The sequence below is a fragment of the Trichomycterus rosablanca genome, chromosome 25 (genome assembly GCF_030014385.1).
Source record: "Trichomycterus rosablanca isolate fTriRos1 chromosome 25, fTriRos1.hap1, whole genome shotgun sequence".
NCBI classification, from domain to species: domain Eukaryota; kingdom Metazoa; phylum Chordata; class Actinopteri; order Siluriformes; family Trichomycteridae; genus Trichomycterus; species Trichomycterus rosablanca.
In genome coordinates, this window is record NC_086012.1 from 890,774 (window position 1) to 910,890 (window position 20,117).

At 43.7% G+C, this 20,117-nt stretch overlaps 1 protein-coding gene across 1 annotated transcript in view; it reads right to left on the minus strand.

Moving 5' to 3' along the window:
- Positions 1-14,204: 14,204 nt before the first annotated feature.
- cdh18a (cadherin 18, type 2a) overlaps positions 14,205-20,117 on the minus strand; it is a 75,855-nt gene continuing 69,942 nt past the window's right edge. The window contains exons 11-12 of the mRNA XM_062987439.1: positions 19,151-19,402; positions 14,205-14,922 (exon numbers count right to left, since the gene is read on the minus strand). Of these exons, the coding sequence (XP_062843509.1) occupies positions 14,420-14,922; positions 19,151-19,402 (755 nt within the window). The 3' untranslated portion in view covers positions 14,205-14,419. The remainder of the gene's footprint in view (positions 14,923-19,150; positions 19,403-20,117) is intronic.

Below are 20,117 nucleotides of genomic sequence, written 5' to 3' on the forward strand. Positions count from 1 at the left end.
CCCCCTGCGATAGGATCCTGAACTTCCCAAGTTCGAATCTCAGATCCGCTACCGGTCGGCTGGGAGACCCCTAGTGCCTACAGCAGGCAAAATTGGCCACTAGTCTGCTGGGTGGGAAAAGACAGGACTGAAAAATGGGGCGGGGTCTTTGAGGCCGTGTAAGGACACTGTACAGAAGTGGAGGAACGTTGAGATCAGCGAATAAGACGGAGGGAGCGTCAGAGGGAGGGCGTGTCATGAGAATATACCCTCCTCGTACACCATCGGGGTCTCCAGCAGAGGAAGAGGAACTGGCTATGACTAAATTGGAAAAGAAAAGCGAGATAATGATCATAGTCTTATGCTTTCAGCAAGGATGATTGCTCATTGGAAATTTGATGAATCCATGATGAAGGTAAATATCTTGGTATTTTTGTTTATGTAGTTGGTCTATTTCTGGTGAACGGATGGTAGGAGCTTCCTCACCTGGGTCTGCTTCAGAGGGATCTGCATCTATAGATCTAAACAGATCTATAACATCACAAAAGATCTCCCGTATGATAATAGCCCATCGATTATCCCTTCAGATCATGTGTGATTATGTTTGGCTCTTTTCAATCAAATGCAGCAAGTTCCCCCTCTAGGTTCACCAAGGCCCCCTAGTGGGCTTCGACCCACTGGTTGCGGACCGCCGGCCTAGACCATCCACATAAAAGTCCACTTACGATCTCCGCAGGCTCTCAACCTAACTCCGCCCCCTTCCTAAATCTCATCAGCGCGTAAGTGGCTGAACGGTTCTGAAAGTACAGGGTGCACCAGAGAACATTCCACTTTATTTTAGGAGGAACACTTACGCTCCATTAAAACGAACGGGCGACCCAGACGTTCTCAGAAACACAAACCCAGGGTGGTAAAGACCAGATGTGAGAACGAGCAGAATGCCCCCCGGGGGACCGTAATTTGAACAGTCGGACCGATCTGAACCTAAAGCACAACGTTCTGTGATGCCGTGTGCACCCCTCATGCAGCTCTTGGGGCTATTCGGGGAACCGACACATTTCCACCAGTTTTTATCGGAACCAAGGATGCGGCATCAACTCTTTCCGGTTTCTCTTGACACTCCATAACAAATACCAAATGCTCTTCGACGGCGTCCCCATCGTTGCGTTCTCTTTCGCCGTCACGATTCTTGCTAAAAACCGGCTATTCTATAATGGGTCCCATGATTAGAACCTGATTAAAACCTGATTAGAACCTGTTCCATGGACGAAAAAGACTGCCCACGGTTTTAAAACATAACATAATAATAACATAATACGGTCAGGTGTCCACATACTTTTGGCCATACATCGTTGTGTAGAAAACGATCATAATTTAATATTCTTATTTTTATTGATCACCTGTATAATCACTTACAGTTCAGAATGGAAAAACTATGTGAACCCTTATTTCTAATAACTGGCTGAGACTTTTATTATCATGATGTATCGTCAAACTGATATATCATCACAGCCTCACTGATACCCTGACCTTTCCGGTTAGAGAGCCGTATAGCGTACAGCAAGGTTTTGGTGTCGATGCAGGGGAGAAAGTGTACAGAGAAACAGATGAGCTACAGTCAGTAGTTGTATACCAACAAAGTTCATCTGTGTAGTCGGAGTAGCTTATAAACCTACATTCACCCAAGTGTACCTAATAAATCTCAGAGCATCACATCTGCACACCTGGTGTTGGTGGTGCACTGTACTGGTGTCGGGTTCAATCATCGTAATCACATCCATACAGACTCGAACAAACGAACCGTGACGAGAAACGAGCTCCAGAACCTGCAGCGTGAGGGACACATGGTCTGATCAGAACACGCCACGGTTACGGTGTGGACGGTACTGAATCGAATCTGGCACATTCAGGGCACCAGGTGCAGAACCTCAGGGCAAACCGGGCATCGACGTCATCACCGTCTTCATACACGAGCGGCGTGCGGTCCGGGTGAACCATGGATTTAAAGACGCTCCGGTCGCTCCTGCAGGCTCGATTTATTTATTTATAAACAAATAAATAAAAAATACAAAAATAAAAAAGATATAAAAAAATTTAAAAATAATAACAAATTTAAATAAAAAATTATCCAAAATAACAGATGAGACACATAACCAAAAAAAAAACCCCAGCAAAAAATAAAACAAACAAAAATAAATAAATTAATTAATTAATAAACAAAAATAAAATAAATAAATAATATAATAATATAATATTATAATAATAAATAATAATGATAATAAACAACTTTTTAATATATAAAATAATTTTAAATGTATTTATTTCAAAAACAAACAAGACACAAAACAAATAAATTACACAAAAAATAAGAACAAATAAAAATAAATAAATAAATAAATTAATTAATAAAAAATAAAAATACAATAAATAAATAAAAATAAACAATAATAATTATAATAAATAATATTTTTATATATTAAATTAATTAATTAATTAATTACAAAAACAAATAAGACACAAAACAAATAAATTACACAAAAAATAAGAACAAATTAAAAAAACGCAAAATAAATAACAAATTACTTAAATTGTAATAAAAATAACAAATAAAAAACATGAATAAAAAATACAACATAAATAAATTAATAAAATAAAATTAATGATCAAACTACAGAATAAATAAACAAATCAAAAGTATTTGGACACCGAGTCTAATTTTTGAATTCACATGTTTCAGCCATAACAGTTGCTAACTGCTGTAATAAATCAATCATATAAAGGGAATCAGATGCTTCCAACTTTGCAACAACAGTTTAGGGAAGGCCCTTTCTTTAGACCTCAGCCCCACTCAACAGCTCTGGGTTGAACCGGAACACTGACCGATCAATCAGTGCCGAGCCGTACAAATGCTCTTCTGTGCTACTGAATGGGCACAAATTCCCATACACAGCCACACATACTTCATAACGTAGGTCTTGTGGTTGTTATTATTTAGTGTATCTCTATAACCCAGATCAAAATACTGTGTGTGTGTGTGTGTGTGTGCGTGCTCTGCATACTGATTCAGACTGGCAAGGTGTTTCCGCTTTGATGTGCCCGCTGAGGAAATCTATCCTCCGGCGCTTTGCAGGAGGAAACTCCATCACTGATGGTTCCAGCTCTGTGTGCCATCTGCCATTTATCTCTGGATTTTCTCTCTCTGTGTTCCGTTTATCCGGTGCCCTTACCCAAAGGATGCCAAACATCAGCCAGGTCTTGTTTCTCCTCATCCTTACTTACAGGGATCTGTGCAGCTCGGGTTTTTAAACCCGGGCTTTTCGTCACGTCTTTATAGAGCTTTTTTGGACCTTCCCTAAACTGTTGCTGAATCATTACAAGTGTCGTGTACGTATCTGTCAGCCATTGTGACTCTGTGTAAAAGGGCAGCAGTCCGATTACTAAAGCAGGACTGAAGAAATGAATCTTCCTGACGGGTCACTGACCTTTATCATCCTACCATCATCGTTACACCTGAAAGGTCGAGGTATCAGTGATGGGCGTGATGATATATCGGTGTGACAATACATCATGATCAAGAAAAACGTCTCAACCGGTACTGGAAGATCCTGTTATTAGAAATAAGGGTTCACATATCTGCTCGTACCTGCAGCCGGATCTAACAGCCCTACAGCCGTTATCCTGAACGGTACAGGGTGGTAAAACCAGCGGACCGAACCTCGACCTCGATTAAAACTAGTTCACTATCGTCCCGCTCCGCCCCGATTAGCGCCATCCCTGACCCGCCCAGATGCAGCCGTCCTCCCCGGGGTCCTCGCTTAATTTTACTGTCCACTCTTCCAGAGTACGCCTGCCAGCAGTTTTTTTGTAACCCAGTTTTAAGCTCCTGTGCTGCACAAGGACAAACAGGCGAGGAACAAAACAGCAGCGGCTGTAGATGAGAGCGACGCCGACCTTAAAGTTCCACCAGGTACAAAATAACTCCGCTTTAAAAGAAGAAGAAGAGAGTATTTAGTGCTTTAATAGTTAAGAATCCAAACCAGCATGTCAAAACTAGTACTTGTCCAAAAACCCTGTTTTTTAATTATTATTTTGGCTGCTCCTGTATTTTGGGGGTCACCAATGTAGATCTGGTCTCCATACCAGACTCCTGACACCCCTCCTTTCTATCTGGGCTTGGGACCTGCATTGAGAGTGCACTGACAAAAGGACCTTCCAATGGCTAGGCTTCCTCAGGCAATAGCCAATCAAGTCCTTGCACACACCCGACCTGCAGACTTGAACCCAGTTTGTGCTTCAGGAAGAGAAAGCGGTACGTGTCTTGTGTTATGAGGCCATGTCTGTGGTAAAGGAGGACAATATAAATGTAGATATATGTTATAAATTTACAGTATAAATTTAGCATTTTGACACCAAACACCATAATGCAGATGTGGCCCTCAGTGAAAATAAGTTTGACATCCCTACATTACATCTTGTAAACCACAGTGGGACCAGATTTCCATAATTTATTCATTTATTAATTTAATTAATTATTTATATTTTGTTTTGATGCATCGTTTGTGTTCCCTGGGTCACAGTAAAACAGTCTGAAAAACGCTGCCATATAAAATCCTTCATATTAATGAATCAAATTAATTTTTTTGTCCTTACATTTAGAGCTTTGGAACCACACAAGGTCCGAACCGAACCCCGCTGACTGAAGCGTCGCTACCGCAGCACATGTTCTATTTATCGTTCAGCTTCTCCACCGAAGCGGCGGCGCTCCACGTTATCAGGAGACACATAATAGCTCATTTGTCTCTTTTCTGATAGAATCGATTCCTGGAAGAGCACCTATTGTACCTTTAAAGTGCAGAGCGTTTGGTAAACAAGCCCAGCGCTGGTCGGCCTTCCACATTTCACAGAGGCCACGGAGGTCCCCGAAAGTAATTACCCCTAAAGGTCTCTCCGAAAAGCCTGGGTGTCGTCCGCCGCCCGGTAATGAAATGGCCAATTATGTAGTTCGTTATTTTGAAAGCGGGCTGGCGTGTTCGACAGGGGCGTGGAGAATCTGCGGGCGCCGGCCGACTCGGCGTCGGAGCGATCATCAAAGGCACCGTGGGAAATGATGCCGCTCGGGCCGAGACTGTGCCGTAACGCCTCATCACGGTTTGATTCCCAGAGCGATTTACAGAGGAGGAATGAAATGTGTTTTTGACATTGTGTGAATCGTCCGAGGTCTTTTTCTGCTGTAATGAGCAAAAAAAATGAAGGCAGCAGATAAAAAAACTAAATCTGGGTAACAGGATCAATTCTAATATCCGTTAAGTGTAATATGTTTACAGTACAGATAAGATCATGATTGGAAAAATGATTGGAGATCCTTAATCCAGAATCCTGGAGCCTATCCCAGCTTTTCAATGGGCGCAAGGCACACAGTAACACCATGGACGGGGCACCAGTCCATCACAAGGCAGACAAGTAAACTTAAACCTGAAAGTAATTCTATATATACAGTGTATCACAAAAGTGAGTACACCCCTCACATTTCTGCAGATATTTAAGTATATCTTTTCATGGGACAACACTGACAAAATGACACTTTGACACAATGAAAAGTAGTCTGTGTGCAGCTTATATAACAGTGTAAATTTATTCTTCCCTCAAAATAACTCAATATACAGCCATTAATGTCTAAACCACCGGCAACAAAAGTGAGTACACCCCTTAGTGAAAGTTCCTGAAGTGTCAATATTTTGTGTGGCCATCATTATTTCCCAGAACTGCCTTAACTCTCCTGGGCATGGAGTTTACCAGAGCTTCACAGGTTGCCACTGGAATGCTTTTCCACTCCTCCATGACGACATCACGGAGCTGGCGGATATTCGAGACTTTGCGCTCCTCCACCTTCCGCTTGAGGATGCCCCAAAGATGTTCTATTGGGTTTAGGTCTGGAGACATGCTTGGCCAGTCCATCACCTTTACGCTCAGCCTCTTCAATAAAGCAGTGGTCGTCTTAGAGGTGTGTTTGGGGTCATTATCATGCTGGAACACTGCCCTGCGACCCAGTTTCCGGAGGGAGGGGATCATGCTCTGCTTCAGTATTTCACAGTACATATTGGAGTTCATGCGTCCCTCAATGAAATGTAACTCCCCAACACCTGCTGCACTCATGCAGCCCCAGACCATGGCATTCCCACCACCATGCTTGACTGTAGGCATGACACACTTATCTTTGTACTCCTCACCTGATTGCCGCCACACATGCTTGAGAACATCTGAACCAAACAAATTAATCTTGGTCTCATCAGACCATAGGACATGGTTCCAGTAATCCATGTCCTTTGTTGACATGTCTTCAGCAAACTGTTTGCGGGCTTTCTTGTGTAGAGACTTCAGAAGAGGCTTCCTTCTGGGGTGAGAGCCATGCAGACCAATTTGATGTAGTGTGCGGCGTATGGTCTGAGCACTGACAGGCTGACCCCCCACCTTTTCAATCTCTGCAGCAATGCTGACAGCACTCCTGCGCCTATCTTTCAAAGACAGCAGTTGGATGTGACGCTGAGCACGTGCACTCAGCTTCTTTGGACGACCAATGCGAGGTCTGTTCTGAGTGGACCCTGCTCTTTTAAAACGCTGGATGATCTTGGCCACTGTGCTGCAGCTCAGTTTCAGGGTGTTGGCAATCTTCTTGTAGCCTTGGCCATCTTCATGTAGCGCAACAATTCGTCTTTTAAGATCCTCAGAGAGTTCTTTGCCATGAGGTGCCATGTTGGAACTTTCAGTGACCAGCATGAGAGAGTGTGAGAGCTGTACTACTAAATTGAACACACCTGCTCCCTATGCACACCTGAGACCTAGTAACACTAACAAATCACATGACATTTTGGAGGGAAAATGACAAGCAGTGCTCAATTTGGACATTTAGGGGTGTAGTCTCTTAGATGTGTACTGACTTTTGTTGCCGGTGGTTTAGACATTAATGGCTGTATATTGAGTTATTTTGAGGGAAGAATAAATTTACACTGTTATATAAGCTGCACACAGACTACTTTTCATTGTGTCAAAGTGTCATTTTGTCAGTGTTGTCCCATGAAAAGATATACTTAAATACCTGCAGAAATGTGAGGGGTGTACTCACTTTTGTGATACACTGTAGGTACACATACACCCACGGTACATCATGTTTTGGCGGCCGTTCAGGTTTAGGAAAGGTAACCAGGTTCCTCTGCCGACCCTCGTCTTTATGGATCTTGCTGGAACAAAACAAAAAAGGGCCTTCCCTAAACTTTTTCCCACTAATTTAAAGGCATATCATTTATTTAATGGCTGTGCTAGAACACTGAATAATCAGCAGCGGTGTCCACATACTTCTGACCCAACAGTTAAAGCTTTTTTATTTTTCTGTGTGTAGCTGGATGATTAAAGACTTTATCAGTAAAAAAAACATCTTTTATTCCAGCGCTGGTTTTATTATTATTTCACCTGGCCTGTATCCCGCCTCCGTGTAAAAGCCGGGCTCATTACCAGCCACCGCCGCCGCCGCCGCTCTCAGTTTAGCGCAGTGACCTTTCCGCAGGTCAATGCGAAGGGACCGAGGTGAGCTCGCCGTCGTTTGCGGGCTAAATTCTTTCCTCGCCATCCAGACACAGTCATTAGAGAAAATGGTGCTCGCTGTTGCTCATTAGAAGCGGGAAAGTGAAGAAAGTTAGTCGCTTCTGCCACAAATACCACGCTGGCACAGTAAATGATTTGTTTTTCTTTGCCAGCCGTTTGATCTCCTGCAAAGGTCCGGCGCCTTCAAAACGCCGACACTGCTGAACAGTATCTGCACGTTACTGCAGACTGAAATCAAACACACACACACACACACACACACAATAAAATAATAAAAAACTTCAAAACGTTTGGGTAAATCTCTGAGCCGTTCCTAAAGCCGTACGGCTGAAATCAAAGGGGACGTTATATGGGGAAACCAAGGACGCAGCCATGACCTGAGCACTGGGGGCCAAATCTACGGGGGGCGGGATGGGATAGGAGGTTTCTGCTATTCTTAAACGTTCCTGCCACATCAATAACAGACTGAACCTTGACGTATCCTAACATTACACAAAACTAGTGACTGGAGCATATCTAAATATTGGCGGGACGTGTCCTTCCCTAATATATTTTTATGATTACGGCCTGGTGGAAACCCTCCTAATTATCACACTCAGGTGCAAGTGTATAAAATCAGTTCTATAAAATAAACACCATGATTCTAACTTTGTAGCAAGAGTTTAGGGAAGGACCCTTTCCGTTCCAGCATGACTGTGCCTCTGAGGATTAGGTGGTTTGACCTGTCTGGTTCAGGCTTCACAAAAGCCTGACCTCAACCCTACAGAACGTCTTTGGGATGAACTGGAACGTCAGCTAAGCTTACAAACAGCCTTTTAATTGACTGGGCACAGGTTTCCACAGACACACTCCAAAACCATGTGGAAAGTCTTTACACAAGAGTTACATACAGTATAACAAGCGCATGATCTGGTGTCCACATACTTTTGGCCATACATTGTAAATAATGTTTAGTGTGTTCCAATCATTCAATATCAAGTGTATGTTAAGTGTCATTCTCTGTTGTTGCTGTGTGAGGTGAAAGCTCAGTCAGTCGTGCCTGTTGAGCGCCCGGTCAGGCCGGTAGCATCCCTGAGACTCGAGCTCTGAAGCTCCTACTGTTTGCATTAAATAACAGACAGATGTGAAGCCTGGATGCTGAAGAAAGATGCATTATTTAGGCTTTTAAGAACAAGTGCCCCAGAAAGCTGCTGAAAATCTCATGGAGGAAGATGATCACCACTGAGCGAGTGGACGAGACGGCCAGAACAGAAAACAAGCAACTGAACCAGATTAAGTACCACAGGTACGTTACTTTGGGCATGACAGTATTGGAGACGGTGTTAGGACTATTTGAAAGATGAGGAGGACCAAGAATAAGCTGATTGACAATGACATGGTGCTGGACATGAGACAGAGGGCACTGGAGAAATCTGACCCATCTGTGCAGCCAACCATCACAAAGCAACGACGGCGTAGCGGCTGTTAAAAGCCGCGCAGAATCCCCTCCAGACTGCGACTGTTCCTCTCATTTCATAACAGGATTGTGTTCCCGATTCCAGCGACACCGCGAACGGAGTCAATTAGCGGCGGAGGAAATAACGATTGGGCGCGAGCTTCTCCTGCCATACAATTCCTAATTTTCTATAATTCATCAGCGAGTGAGAGCTTGTTAGCCATCTGCTTTATTGACTAATTTAATTCCCGCTCTAATTGTGGGTGTTCGCACCCTTTGTGGATTGCTAATTACGCCGTGCCCCTATAAATGAAATAACGAACAGTGAATGGGACGTGGCGTTTAATTACCGCGCGCGCCGAAGTGGCAGCACATTCACGGGAGAAAAACTCGAGGGAGATTAGCAGCTATTGTTAAACAGGTCTAAATGAGTGTGTGTGCGTGTACATGTGTGTGTGTGTGTGTACATGTGTGTGTATGGGTGTATATAAATGAGCAGTGGGATCGGGCAGTGCTACATCAGTGATTAAAATACTGGACTAGTCATGAGAAGGCTGTCGGCTGTCGAGTGTGCCTGTGGGAATTTACGCCCGTTCAGTCAGATTAACACTTGTGAGGTCAGCCATGTTAAACGAGAGGGCCTCGCTCGCCTCACAGTCAATGTTCCAACTCATCCCAGTGGTTTTCAGCAAGGTTAAAGGTAAAGGCTTGGTATAGGTTATCTACATCAAACTTGTTAAATCAAACCACGTCTTTATTGAGCTTATTTTGTGCACTTCGAACACTAATTTGGAGGCAAATCATTTATTTTGAATAATTAATGTTCTATATCAATTATTATTAGGTGTGTCCCAATAATTTTGTCCATACAGTGCATGATAGCATCAACAGTTATGAGTTAGTAGGAGCATCCACGCAGCACTTGTGATTCCCATCAGTGTTCTAACTAAAGGAATTGGTTGTAATAGAATATTCTGAATAATTCTTGCTATCCTCAGTACCATCACGCCTTTCTGTCTTTTCTTCCATCTCGACTCTACGCTGGGTGGGTTTGCCCAAAGCGAAATAAACAGCACAAGTCACACGTCTGAAAACGTCCACCGTTATTCACTGCTGAGAGTTAATATCAAAGATCCAGCAACTTCTAAACAAATGCAAAACTTCTAAATTATGCAACATGCAGCCAGAGCCTGGAAAAACTCACACCGGGGCTTTTATTTAGGCTTATCCTGGAATCACGGTCAGAATTGATGACTGGGAGGGAAACAGAAGCAGACGCTCCTCCTGATAAAGCAGGACTCATTGTTCAATTGGACAGGCCAAGGTCAGAACCAGAAAACAAACTCAACAAACATGGCTGGTGGAGCTCAAACAATATGAGCAGGGGGAACAAAATGCACTTTGTAAGAGTTAAAACAAACACACTGATCACTGAGCATCATCAGAACCGAACTGGACCAACAACAAGAGCCAAGTGAGGCGATCACACTGGTGCTACCTTCATCTGCGCCTGGAATTATCGTTCATTTGAGTTCCTGAACTGAAAGTTTTACACGCAAATCTATATCTTCAAGCTGTTATAAAAGCTTTACAAACAATTTAGAGTTCAGATTACTGATTTGTTACTGACTCCCAAACTTATTTAATAAGAAAATGACAGTTTTGTAGTTGATAATTGCAAATCGTTGCAAATAGTCAGTCAGTATTTCCAATATATACTTTAAATCAGGGCAGGACGGGCAAATAAATTACACATTTTTCTTTAGACATTTGCGCAATGTGCAATAATTATTTAAATATGTGTACATTGGGCTTAATTTACAGCAGGAACGTATTATTATTTTCTAACAATCCGTGTTAAACCTGAGGTGAATTATAGTTCGTGCCTGCGACCGAATCACAGCTGTAGTTTTATTCGCAAAAACTGACGACTTATTTACACATAAACTCGAGTGTTCTACTGATTTTATCAAAATAACTTACAATTAGTAATAATAATCAATAACAAATCAAAGAACCTGAATTTATTCATACTGAATAAACTTTAATACTGATAATAACCTTCCGCAAAAATAGTTCATGTATAATTAGTTGTTGCTATGCAACCGTAACACTTCCCTATTAACGCAGTCGGCTTTAAAACGCGTCTGCCTGCTTTATAGAACACTACCAAGTAACGCTAATTTAAATAACAAAGTGCAAATACAGGACAAAAAGCTAAAAATAAAATCCATTTAGAATTAATAAGAGTTTATTAGGGTTGCTGCGTTATTTGTATGTATTAATCTGTCCCCTGAGTCCGGTCAAACAGGCTGCGGGTCAAATGTTAAATTAAAGTCCATTAGATTCATTTATTTATGCTTCTTTTATTAGTACAAATACCAAACAGCTACGATTTGTGTGCATGAGGCTTATCGTTACTTGGCAACGCGTCACTCGTTACTTAGCAACGCACCAGCGGATTGCTACGGTTTTGCTGTGAAAAGGCCATCCTGCTATCACAAATATCATACACTGCGTAACCGATGTATAGTATGTATACCAGAGTATATAATATGTGTAATGTTTAAATATAATAAAATAAGAGTATTTATAAACTTATAGTTATGAATAGTCTGTGAGTGTTTAAATTATGAAAGTAAACAATGGTAACTTCACATTCACATCTTTGTACTTTCAAGATATCAGTGCTGCATCCCAAACTGCATAATACACATCAAACATCAAGCCTTAATACTATTGACACGCTTGTCAGTAATGGTGTGTGCTGTTTGGAACATGTTTAGAGCCCTGAAGAGGCTCTCATGAGCTAAATAGACTTAAATTAAAAGTCCAGCCTTCTGTTAATTCAATTCTATTAATTCTGAAATGCAGCGTTCGCTTACAGTCCAAATACGATCAAACATGCAGCAACGGTCAATCAGAAGGCTGGTTGAGATAAATGTCATGTGTTTATGTTTGTGCTTTATCGTTTACTGCTGCTAAGTTAGCTTAGCTTGCTACCAACCGTCTAAAACAGATCTACAAGCTAGGAGAGCCAACAAACTCCCAGTGTTAAACTGTAAAGAACCACGGATTAGCTACTTATTAAGGGTTATTTATTGTTTTTATTGCTATTGTTATTATTATTATTATTAATATTTATTCGAGACTATGTTCGCAGATGTGCCAGTTAGCTTTCCTGAGCTCTCCATGTGGCTATGAGCTCGTGTTAATAGTTAGCCGTGTTAGTCATTCCGCCTGCTTAATTTGATTCATTGTCATTGAAGACTGTAAAAAATATGCTTCATTTCAAGGTTTGCTTTATCCCGACCTTCTTAGCTAACGCACTAACAAGATGAGGTCCATCACACTTCTTCACTCGCCCTCGTATCTCAATCGCAGTTTGACTTTCGGGTCGAGTCCTCGCCTCATCCCGTCCCCCCCAGCAATAATGACTTATCAGCGCTTCCACACCACACGGTTCGCCACTCGGGGCTTCGCGGCTCGCTCTGGGTCGTAGTGAGGTAGAAACGAAACTCTCACATGTAGTCATTAGCATAACGATTGCATGCGGTAATTAAATGTCCACCTCATGAATACCAATTAAGATAACCCCTCACGAGTGTGGGCTCACCATGTGCCACTCTGTTCCTCCTGTACTCATGATGGTGCTTTGATTTAACACGGCCTGACCATGTTGCCCAAACCCATCACGCAGTCATGAATAATTCAGCACCACCAGCCTGGGTTTTATTTATTTTTATCTTTATAGCAGCGTAACGTGAGAAGCTGTCCGACTCGTCTTATTTCCTCTTTAATAGCCAATTATAAAATATATAAAATACCATCACAGTTGTGACTTTAGTCGTACTTCACTTTCATTTTTTTTTAAGGCAAATGTGCTCAGGAATGAACGACTTCTGGGTGGCAAGGTGGAACAGTGGGTAGCACCACCCACATCCTGCCCTCCTCCGGGACAGTTCAGTAAATTTTAGGGTGTCTCATTATATACTTCAGCGATGTTTAGTGTTTTTAGTGTAAATCTGATTTGAAATGTATTCCATTCCATCTCAACGCTGTCTACTATCATAACGCTCCTGCATATCGTCTAATTCATTACCCGACCCCGCCCGTTTCAGAGCGATCATCAGCGCTGGATATTAAAGCCGCGTTCTTCACGTGCGCGTCGCGAGGAATCGATCAGGACTCGAGCGCACGCGGACGCTTCGCGGCCGATTTATAAATCCTGAGAAGGCAATAAAAGCTGCCCGACGAAGCATCAGAATCCAATTACGCTCAACTCAGAGCCGCTGTTATCCAATTAAAATCCTTCCAGTTTTAGGAATTAGACGCCGGCGTGTCGGCCGGGCGGTGACGGCGGTGATTTATGTCGAATCAGACGCACCCCGACCTCAGAAAAAACAATCAGAGGTGGACAAACAAGGCAGGAAATGGGAATATTCCAAAATGTAAAGCGTTCGTAGTTCATTTGACGAATTATGAATTACATTTACCTTCTATATGAATGTTGTGGGTATACAATTACTGACTGTAGCTCTGCATTTTCTATTATTAGAAAGAAACCTACAATAGGACTCACGCTGACTGATTATTCATGTGATTGCAATATACACATAGAGATGTTATTTGACTAGTAATCGGAAGGTCGCTGGTTCAAGCCCCACTACTGCCAGATTGCCCCTGTTGGACCCTTGAGCAAGGCCCTGAAAGTCGCTTCAGATTAAAGGCATCTGCTAAATACCAAAAATGTGAATGTAACACCGGCATGGTTGGGACATGGTTAGTGTGTGTCGTACTGGTATGTGTGCATCAGGTGCAGCAGTGTTGTTGGGATTTTTGATGACCCCCGCCCTGATTGAGGAGAGCGAACTGACACGCCCCCTCCGACACATGTGCAGTAGCCGACTGCATCTTCTCACCTGCACAGGGCGAGTTCATATGCAGATCAGCTTTGTGCACGGAGAGCCACACCCTGATCAGTATTATTCCTCGACTCTGTGCAGACGCCGCCATCAACCAGCCAGCAGAGGTCGCAATTGCATCAGTTAATGCACCTGAGCGGCAGTATTCGTTTTATTAAACAGGACGCCCAACGAGCTCCGAATCAGGTGTCCAAATACTTTTGGCCACAGTGTATTTTGTAAAATTTGATTTATTTGCTGAAAAAAAGGATTAAATAAAATGTAATTTATTTATCTGGAATCATGAACTTTATTAAGCGATATAAAATATACACCAGGGAAAATAATTTCCTTCTGTCAGTTCTTGTTTTTTTTCTCAGTTTTCTGGTTTTTCTTCCAAAAAAAATAAAATAAATCCAAAAATTCAGGAATAAAATGAATCCCACAGCAAAACCTGGACTGAACACGATCAGACTCGCCGCGCAGGATCATCCGAACCCGACCGCTAGAGGGCGCACTGACCGCCCCTCTCCTGATACAGCGTCGCGAGCGAGTGCGCGTCCGGCCACGAGTCGTCCGTCTCCACGGTCTTGGGTTCGAACCCCGGGTCGGGGAGTCCCAGAGAGCTGATGGAGCCGGTGGGCGAGCCGCGCCCCTCGTACGCGTACGTCTGCAGGGAGTCGTACGGCGGGCCGCTGGTGTCCCCGTCCGCCTCCACCACCTTCAGCTGGATGGTGTCGTGGATGTCCTGAGCGGGGAGGGGCGGGGCCGGACCGAGGGCCTCCCCGCCCGCCGCCGCCGCCTCCTTCCTCCTCCTCCTCTTCCTCCCGGCCTCGGCGGCGGCCTCGGGGTTCCTCAGCGCCGCCATGTCGAAGGCCTCGGTGTCCTCCTCGCCGCCGCCCTCGTCGTCGTACGTCACCACGTTCTCCCGCACGTCCTCCGTCGACACGATCAGCGCCTCCTTCTTACTCCTCTTACTCCTCAGCGTCACGAACAGAACCACGATGGCTACGAGGAGCAGAAGGAACCGTCATGCTAACTCGAAACAACTCTGGATATGCTAACAAACACAGGACGCGGAGACAAGAGCTACGCTAAACTGGCTAACAAAGAACAGAAAAATAGACAAGTAGTTCATGCTAACATGCTAATAGCTAATAAGTGTCCAGAGTTCATGCTAATACGTGTTCAGAGTTCATGCTAACATGCGAATAACTAATGTGTCCAAAGTTCATGCTAACATGCTAATAGCTAATTAGTGTCTAATGAGTTCATGCTAACATGCTAATAAGTAATAAGTTCCCAGTGGGTTCATGCTAACATGCTAATTACTAATTAGTGGCCAATGAGTTTTTGATAATAGCTAATAAGTATCCATAGTTCATGCTAGTAACTAAAAATTGACTAATAAATTCATGCTAATAACTAACAAGTGTCCAGAATTTATGCTAATAGCTAATAAATGTCAATAAGTTCATGCTAATTCGTGTGGAACAAATTAAAGAGAACATGAAATCTAAAACCGTTAGCGGCTGTCGTTAGCTGTTTGTGTAGTTTTGCTAGTTTTTGACGGTCACACTGTGGTACGTGTTGTGTTTTGAACACAAATCCAGCAGCTCAGTGTCTGATTGCTAAGAGCTTTGCTTATAAAGCAAAGCGTAGCAAAGACTAGCCTGGAAATCTGGATCATCTGAGCGAGTCTGCGCTAATCGGCGCTACTAATAACAACAAGACACGAAGCTGCACAGTAAAACCGAGTTAATGCTAACCGATGTGTGTTTCGCTGCTAGTTTTTAACAGCCCTGGTTGCTTAAGAGCAACGTTTATCTTGCTAATAAAGAAAATGATAATCTAGCGTCGGAGTGAATTTATGCTAATTTGTGGTTATTAGCTTGCGCGGAGCGAAGAAAGAAAACATTTGTTACAGAGCGCAATTAAAGCAGCGGCATAAACAACAGGGATAACGATTAGCCGTGAGTCTAGACGACGTGACTAAATCATGCTAATTGGTTTGTGTTAGCGTGCAGCAACAGTTAGCTTAGAAAACTCCTGGTGTTTCCAATATGCGATTAAACGTCCAGCATTAGCGACTAGTTTATTCTTTCTTTTTAATAATAAAACCATAACAGTATATTAGCCGTAAACGCTAATTAAAAAGCTTAGTCATGCTAACGGTGGCTAACAGCTTAACAGTAATAAACCGCTGTTACGCTTGAGGAATCGAATTAAATCCAGAACTGAAGCGAGTTCCATCGTGCTAACACGCTATTCATTTGTGGAACATTACGAGTAGCGATGCTAACGCTGCTAATAAATACAAAGAGAGCAGATTGTGCTAAGCTACACATGATACATGACTTATAACAACAGCTAACAGCTAACAGCTAACCTTCCGACAAACGTGTGTGGGTCAAATCATAATATACACTGACCAATCATAACATTAAAACCACCTCCTTGTTTCTACACTCACTGTCCATTATCTCAGCTCCACTTACCATATAGAAGCACTTTGTAGTTCTACAATTACTGACTGTAGTCCATCTGTTTCTCTACATGCTTTGTTACCCCCTTTCATGCTGTTCTTTAATGGTCAGGACCCCCACAGGACCACCACAGAGCAGGTATTATTTAGGTGGTGGATGATTCTCAGCACTGCAGTGACACTGACATGGTGGTGGTGTGTTAGTGTGTGTTGTGCTGGTATGAGTGGATCACACAGCAGCGCTGCTGGAGTTTTTAAACACCTCACTGTCACTGCTGGACTGAGAATAGTCCACCAACCAAAAACATCCAGCCAACAGCGCCCCGTGGGCAGCGTTCTGTGACCACTGATGAAGGTCTAGAAGATGAGCGACTCAAACAGCAGCAATAGATGAGCGATCGTCTCTGACTTTACATCTACAAGGTGGACCGACTAGGTAGAAGTGTCTAATAGAGTGGACAGTGAGTGGACACGGTGTTTAAAAACTCCAGCAGCGCTGCTGTGTCTGATCCACTCATACCAGCACAACACACACTAACACACCACCACCATGTCAGTGTCACTGCAGTGCTGAGAATCATCCACCACCTAAATAATACCTGCTCTGTGGGGGTCCTGACCATTGAAGAACAGCATGAAAGGAGCTAACAAAGCATGTAGAGAAACAGATGGACTACAGTCAGTAATTGTAGAACTACAAAGTGCTTCTATATGGTAAGTGGAGCTGATAAAATGGACAGTGAGTGTAGAAACCAGGAGGTGGTTTTAATGTTATGCCTGATCGGTGTATTGTGGGTGGTCCTAGTATTAATTATGAGGGTCAGACCCTTTAATCCGCCTGTAATTAGAACCACGACCGCAACCCTGGTCAGGATGAATAAATAAATAAATGAAGGTTTTGAATAGACGTTTTTATTCACGTTTATTAAATTTATTTAAATTTTTCTGGCATGTTTGATGTTCGGAAACGTTTAGCATTCCAGCCGAACAGCTCCTGTCACGGCGAGCCGTAGCGCCAGTGCATTAATATGCAGCCGGTTAGAGCGCGTCAGGCTACAATTAGCCTCTGACACGGGAAGACGGTGGAGGCGCGGCCTCGGCGGAGGAAATGATGGCGTTTCGGCTCCGGTCCTGATGAGAAATCAATCGTATCGGATCTGCTCATTAATCTCGACATGCTGGAGGGGGTTCACATCCCAACCAGGAACCCCAATCCCTTCAGTGTAGAGGGATGAAGAGCCGCTGTACGGTGCAGGTCTGTGAGCTCTCAACCAGGGGGTCAGGGGCCACTAGGGGGCCTCTGTGATTTTAATAACTAGCAGGGGTGTCCACATACTTTTGTTACAGCCACCTTGTTCATGCCAAGCTGTTTTCCCCGGCTTTTTTTTTGGTTATTTTCAGACTCTTCTTTTGGTCATTTTTTCGATTCTGCTTTGGTCTTTTTTGCTCTTTTTTTGGCTTGTTTTTGCTCTTTTTCCGACTTTTTTTGGGGGTCTGTCTCCGGCTCTTTTTTCGGTTATTTTTTGGTCCTTGTTTGGCTCTCCTTTGGTCTGTCTCCGTCTCTCCTTTTGGTCTTCATCCGACTCTTTTTGTGGCTCTCCTGCGCTCTTTTTCCTGCTCCTTTTGCTCTTTTTGTGGCTCTTGTTTGATCTTTATCCGGGAATTCGGATGCGTCTGCTTTTTTTAGGTTCCCTGTCTTTGTTATTTACGAGACCTTGGTTTGTCACTCTGGTGGATCGAGTAGCTGGCAAAGCTGGCAACCCAGTTCTCCTGCGTTCTCTTTCTGATCTTTCGCATTTTGCTTTTGTGGGGTCTTGAGCTTTGATGGGGGGTTATCGATTATTTTAGTGTTATCTGGGGGTAGTCGTGGTCATTTCTTCATGGGGTGAGCGCCTCTATTTCATAGCAATCACAAGGCCACAGAATTGTTCTTCCTCAGTTAAATACCCTGCAAATGGCTTCACCTGGAACCTTCATGGAAAGCTCGGACCACCGTTCTCAGTTTCGGAATTTTTTAATCCATCTGGGTAACCATGTTTAAAATAAACCGTATCAGATGTTGGAAAGCGTTTTTGTAGCAGCTCTGTTTTATTTGGCACCGAGGAAAGTCTCACCGCACCAAGCATCTTCATGATTTATTGATATCCTGTTCTTCTCTTTGCTCCTTCGAAAGATGCTGCAGGAACAGGATCCTCCAGGAGCCTCCGGAGAGACGCCGCTATATTCGGCGACTCGTGATGAAGCGAGAGAAGCAGCAGCGGTGTTCACACGTCGGCTCAGCAGGACGTCTTTTATCCGACCTGCCGGGATTTAACATCAGAACTTCGAGGTGTAGCACGAGATGAAGAGGAGCTCCGAGCGGCTTCGTACTGACCTCGTTTCACTTCTCGTAGCTACGCAGCGTGATCGAGTGTTTACAGTAAGTCCTGTAGGTACGACGCTTCAACTAGCGAACTAGCAACGAAGCAAACGAGCCTGTACGATAAATTAAAAACATATAAATAAGTGCGGAATTTTAAATAGTTTTCATTCATAATTTAACCCACATACAACAGCCAATCGTAGCTCTAACATCCTGCATCTGTCTGATTGATGATCTCTCTACACAGACGCATTTCCCATCATCCTACACTCCCGAGAAGAGGGCATGACTAAATTCTTAGATCCCTTAAAATGCTCCTACTGAGGTTACTGAGTGATAATCTGACTGAATAAGGAGCGAGCGTCCGGCGCCTCCTGTTCACTTCTTACCCAGCAGGATGAGGACGCAGAGAAGAATGGCGATGAGCGCCCCCGTGCTGAGGCCGGCCGAGGAGAAGAAGGCCGGTGATTGGCAGTTGGGCACACGCAGACCCCTCTGGCAGGGGCAGACGCTCATGGTCAGGGTGGCAGTGCTGCTGAGTGGCGGCTCCCCTCCGTCCCGAACCACAACGGCCAGATGATGGAACTCCTGCTCGGTCCGACTGAATCCCCGCCGTCGGGCCACGATACTGGAGCTGCTGTCTGTTACACAGAGAACACAAACACACAGAACGCCTGTTTTTACTCTTGATCAGGGAAGCAGTGTGTCCAGAGCCCATCCTGGGAACACTAGACACTGTGTGTAACAAACACTGTGAGAAAACAAAGGATTGAACACAAGGTTTAGGAACCATGTTCCTGTGTAGCACCCACACTACCAGCCTGAACAGTGCCAGCTTTGTGGCAACACTTTGGGGAAAACCTGTTCCTGTTCCAGCATGGTTGTGCCCCTGTGAGGTCCATATGGAAATAGTTTTAAAAAGCGAAGTTTTTAGAAAGAGTTTGGTGTAAAGAGACACAGGTGGCCATCCATCCGTTAATCCATCCATCCATCCATCCAACCATCCATCCGTTAATCCTTCCATAAATCATCCATTCATCCATAAGTCATCCATCTATCCAACCCTACACCCATCCATCCATCCATCATTTCCCTTCATGCCCATCCATCCATCCATCATATTCCCTTCATGCCCATCCATCCATCCATTATATTTCCTAAATGTCCATCCATCTATTACAGTTCCTACATGTCCATCCATCCATCCTTCCATCCATCCATTGTAGTTCCTACATGTCCATCTATTCATTCATCCAACCATAAACCATCCATCCATCTCATTGACTGAACGGTTGATCATGATCAGGGTTCCTTTCTTTCTTCCTCTCGTCTGTTTATCTTTTATTATTTTCCTTT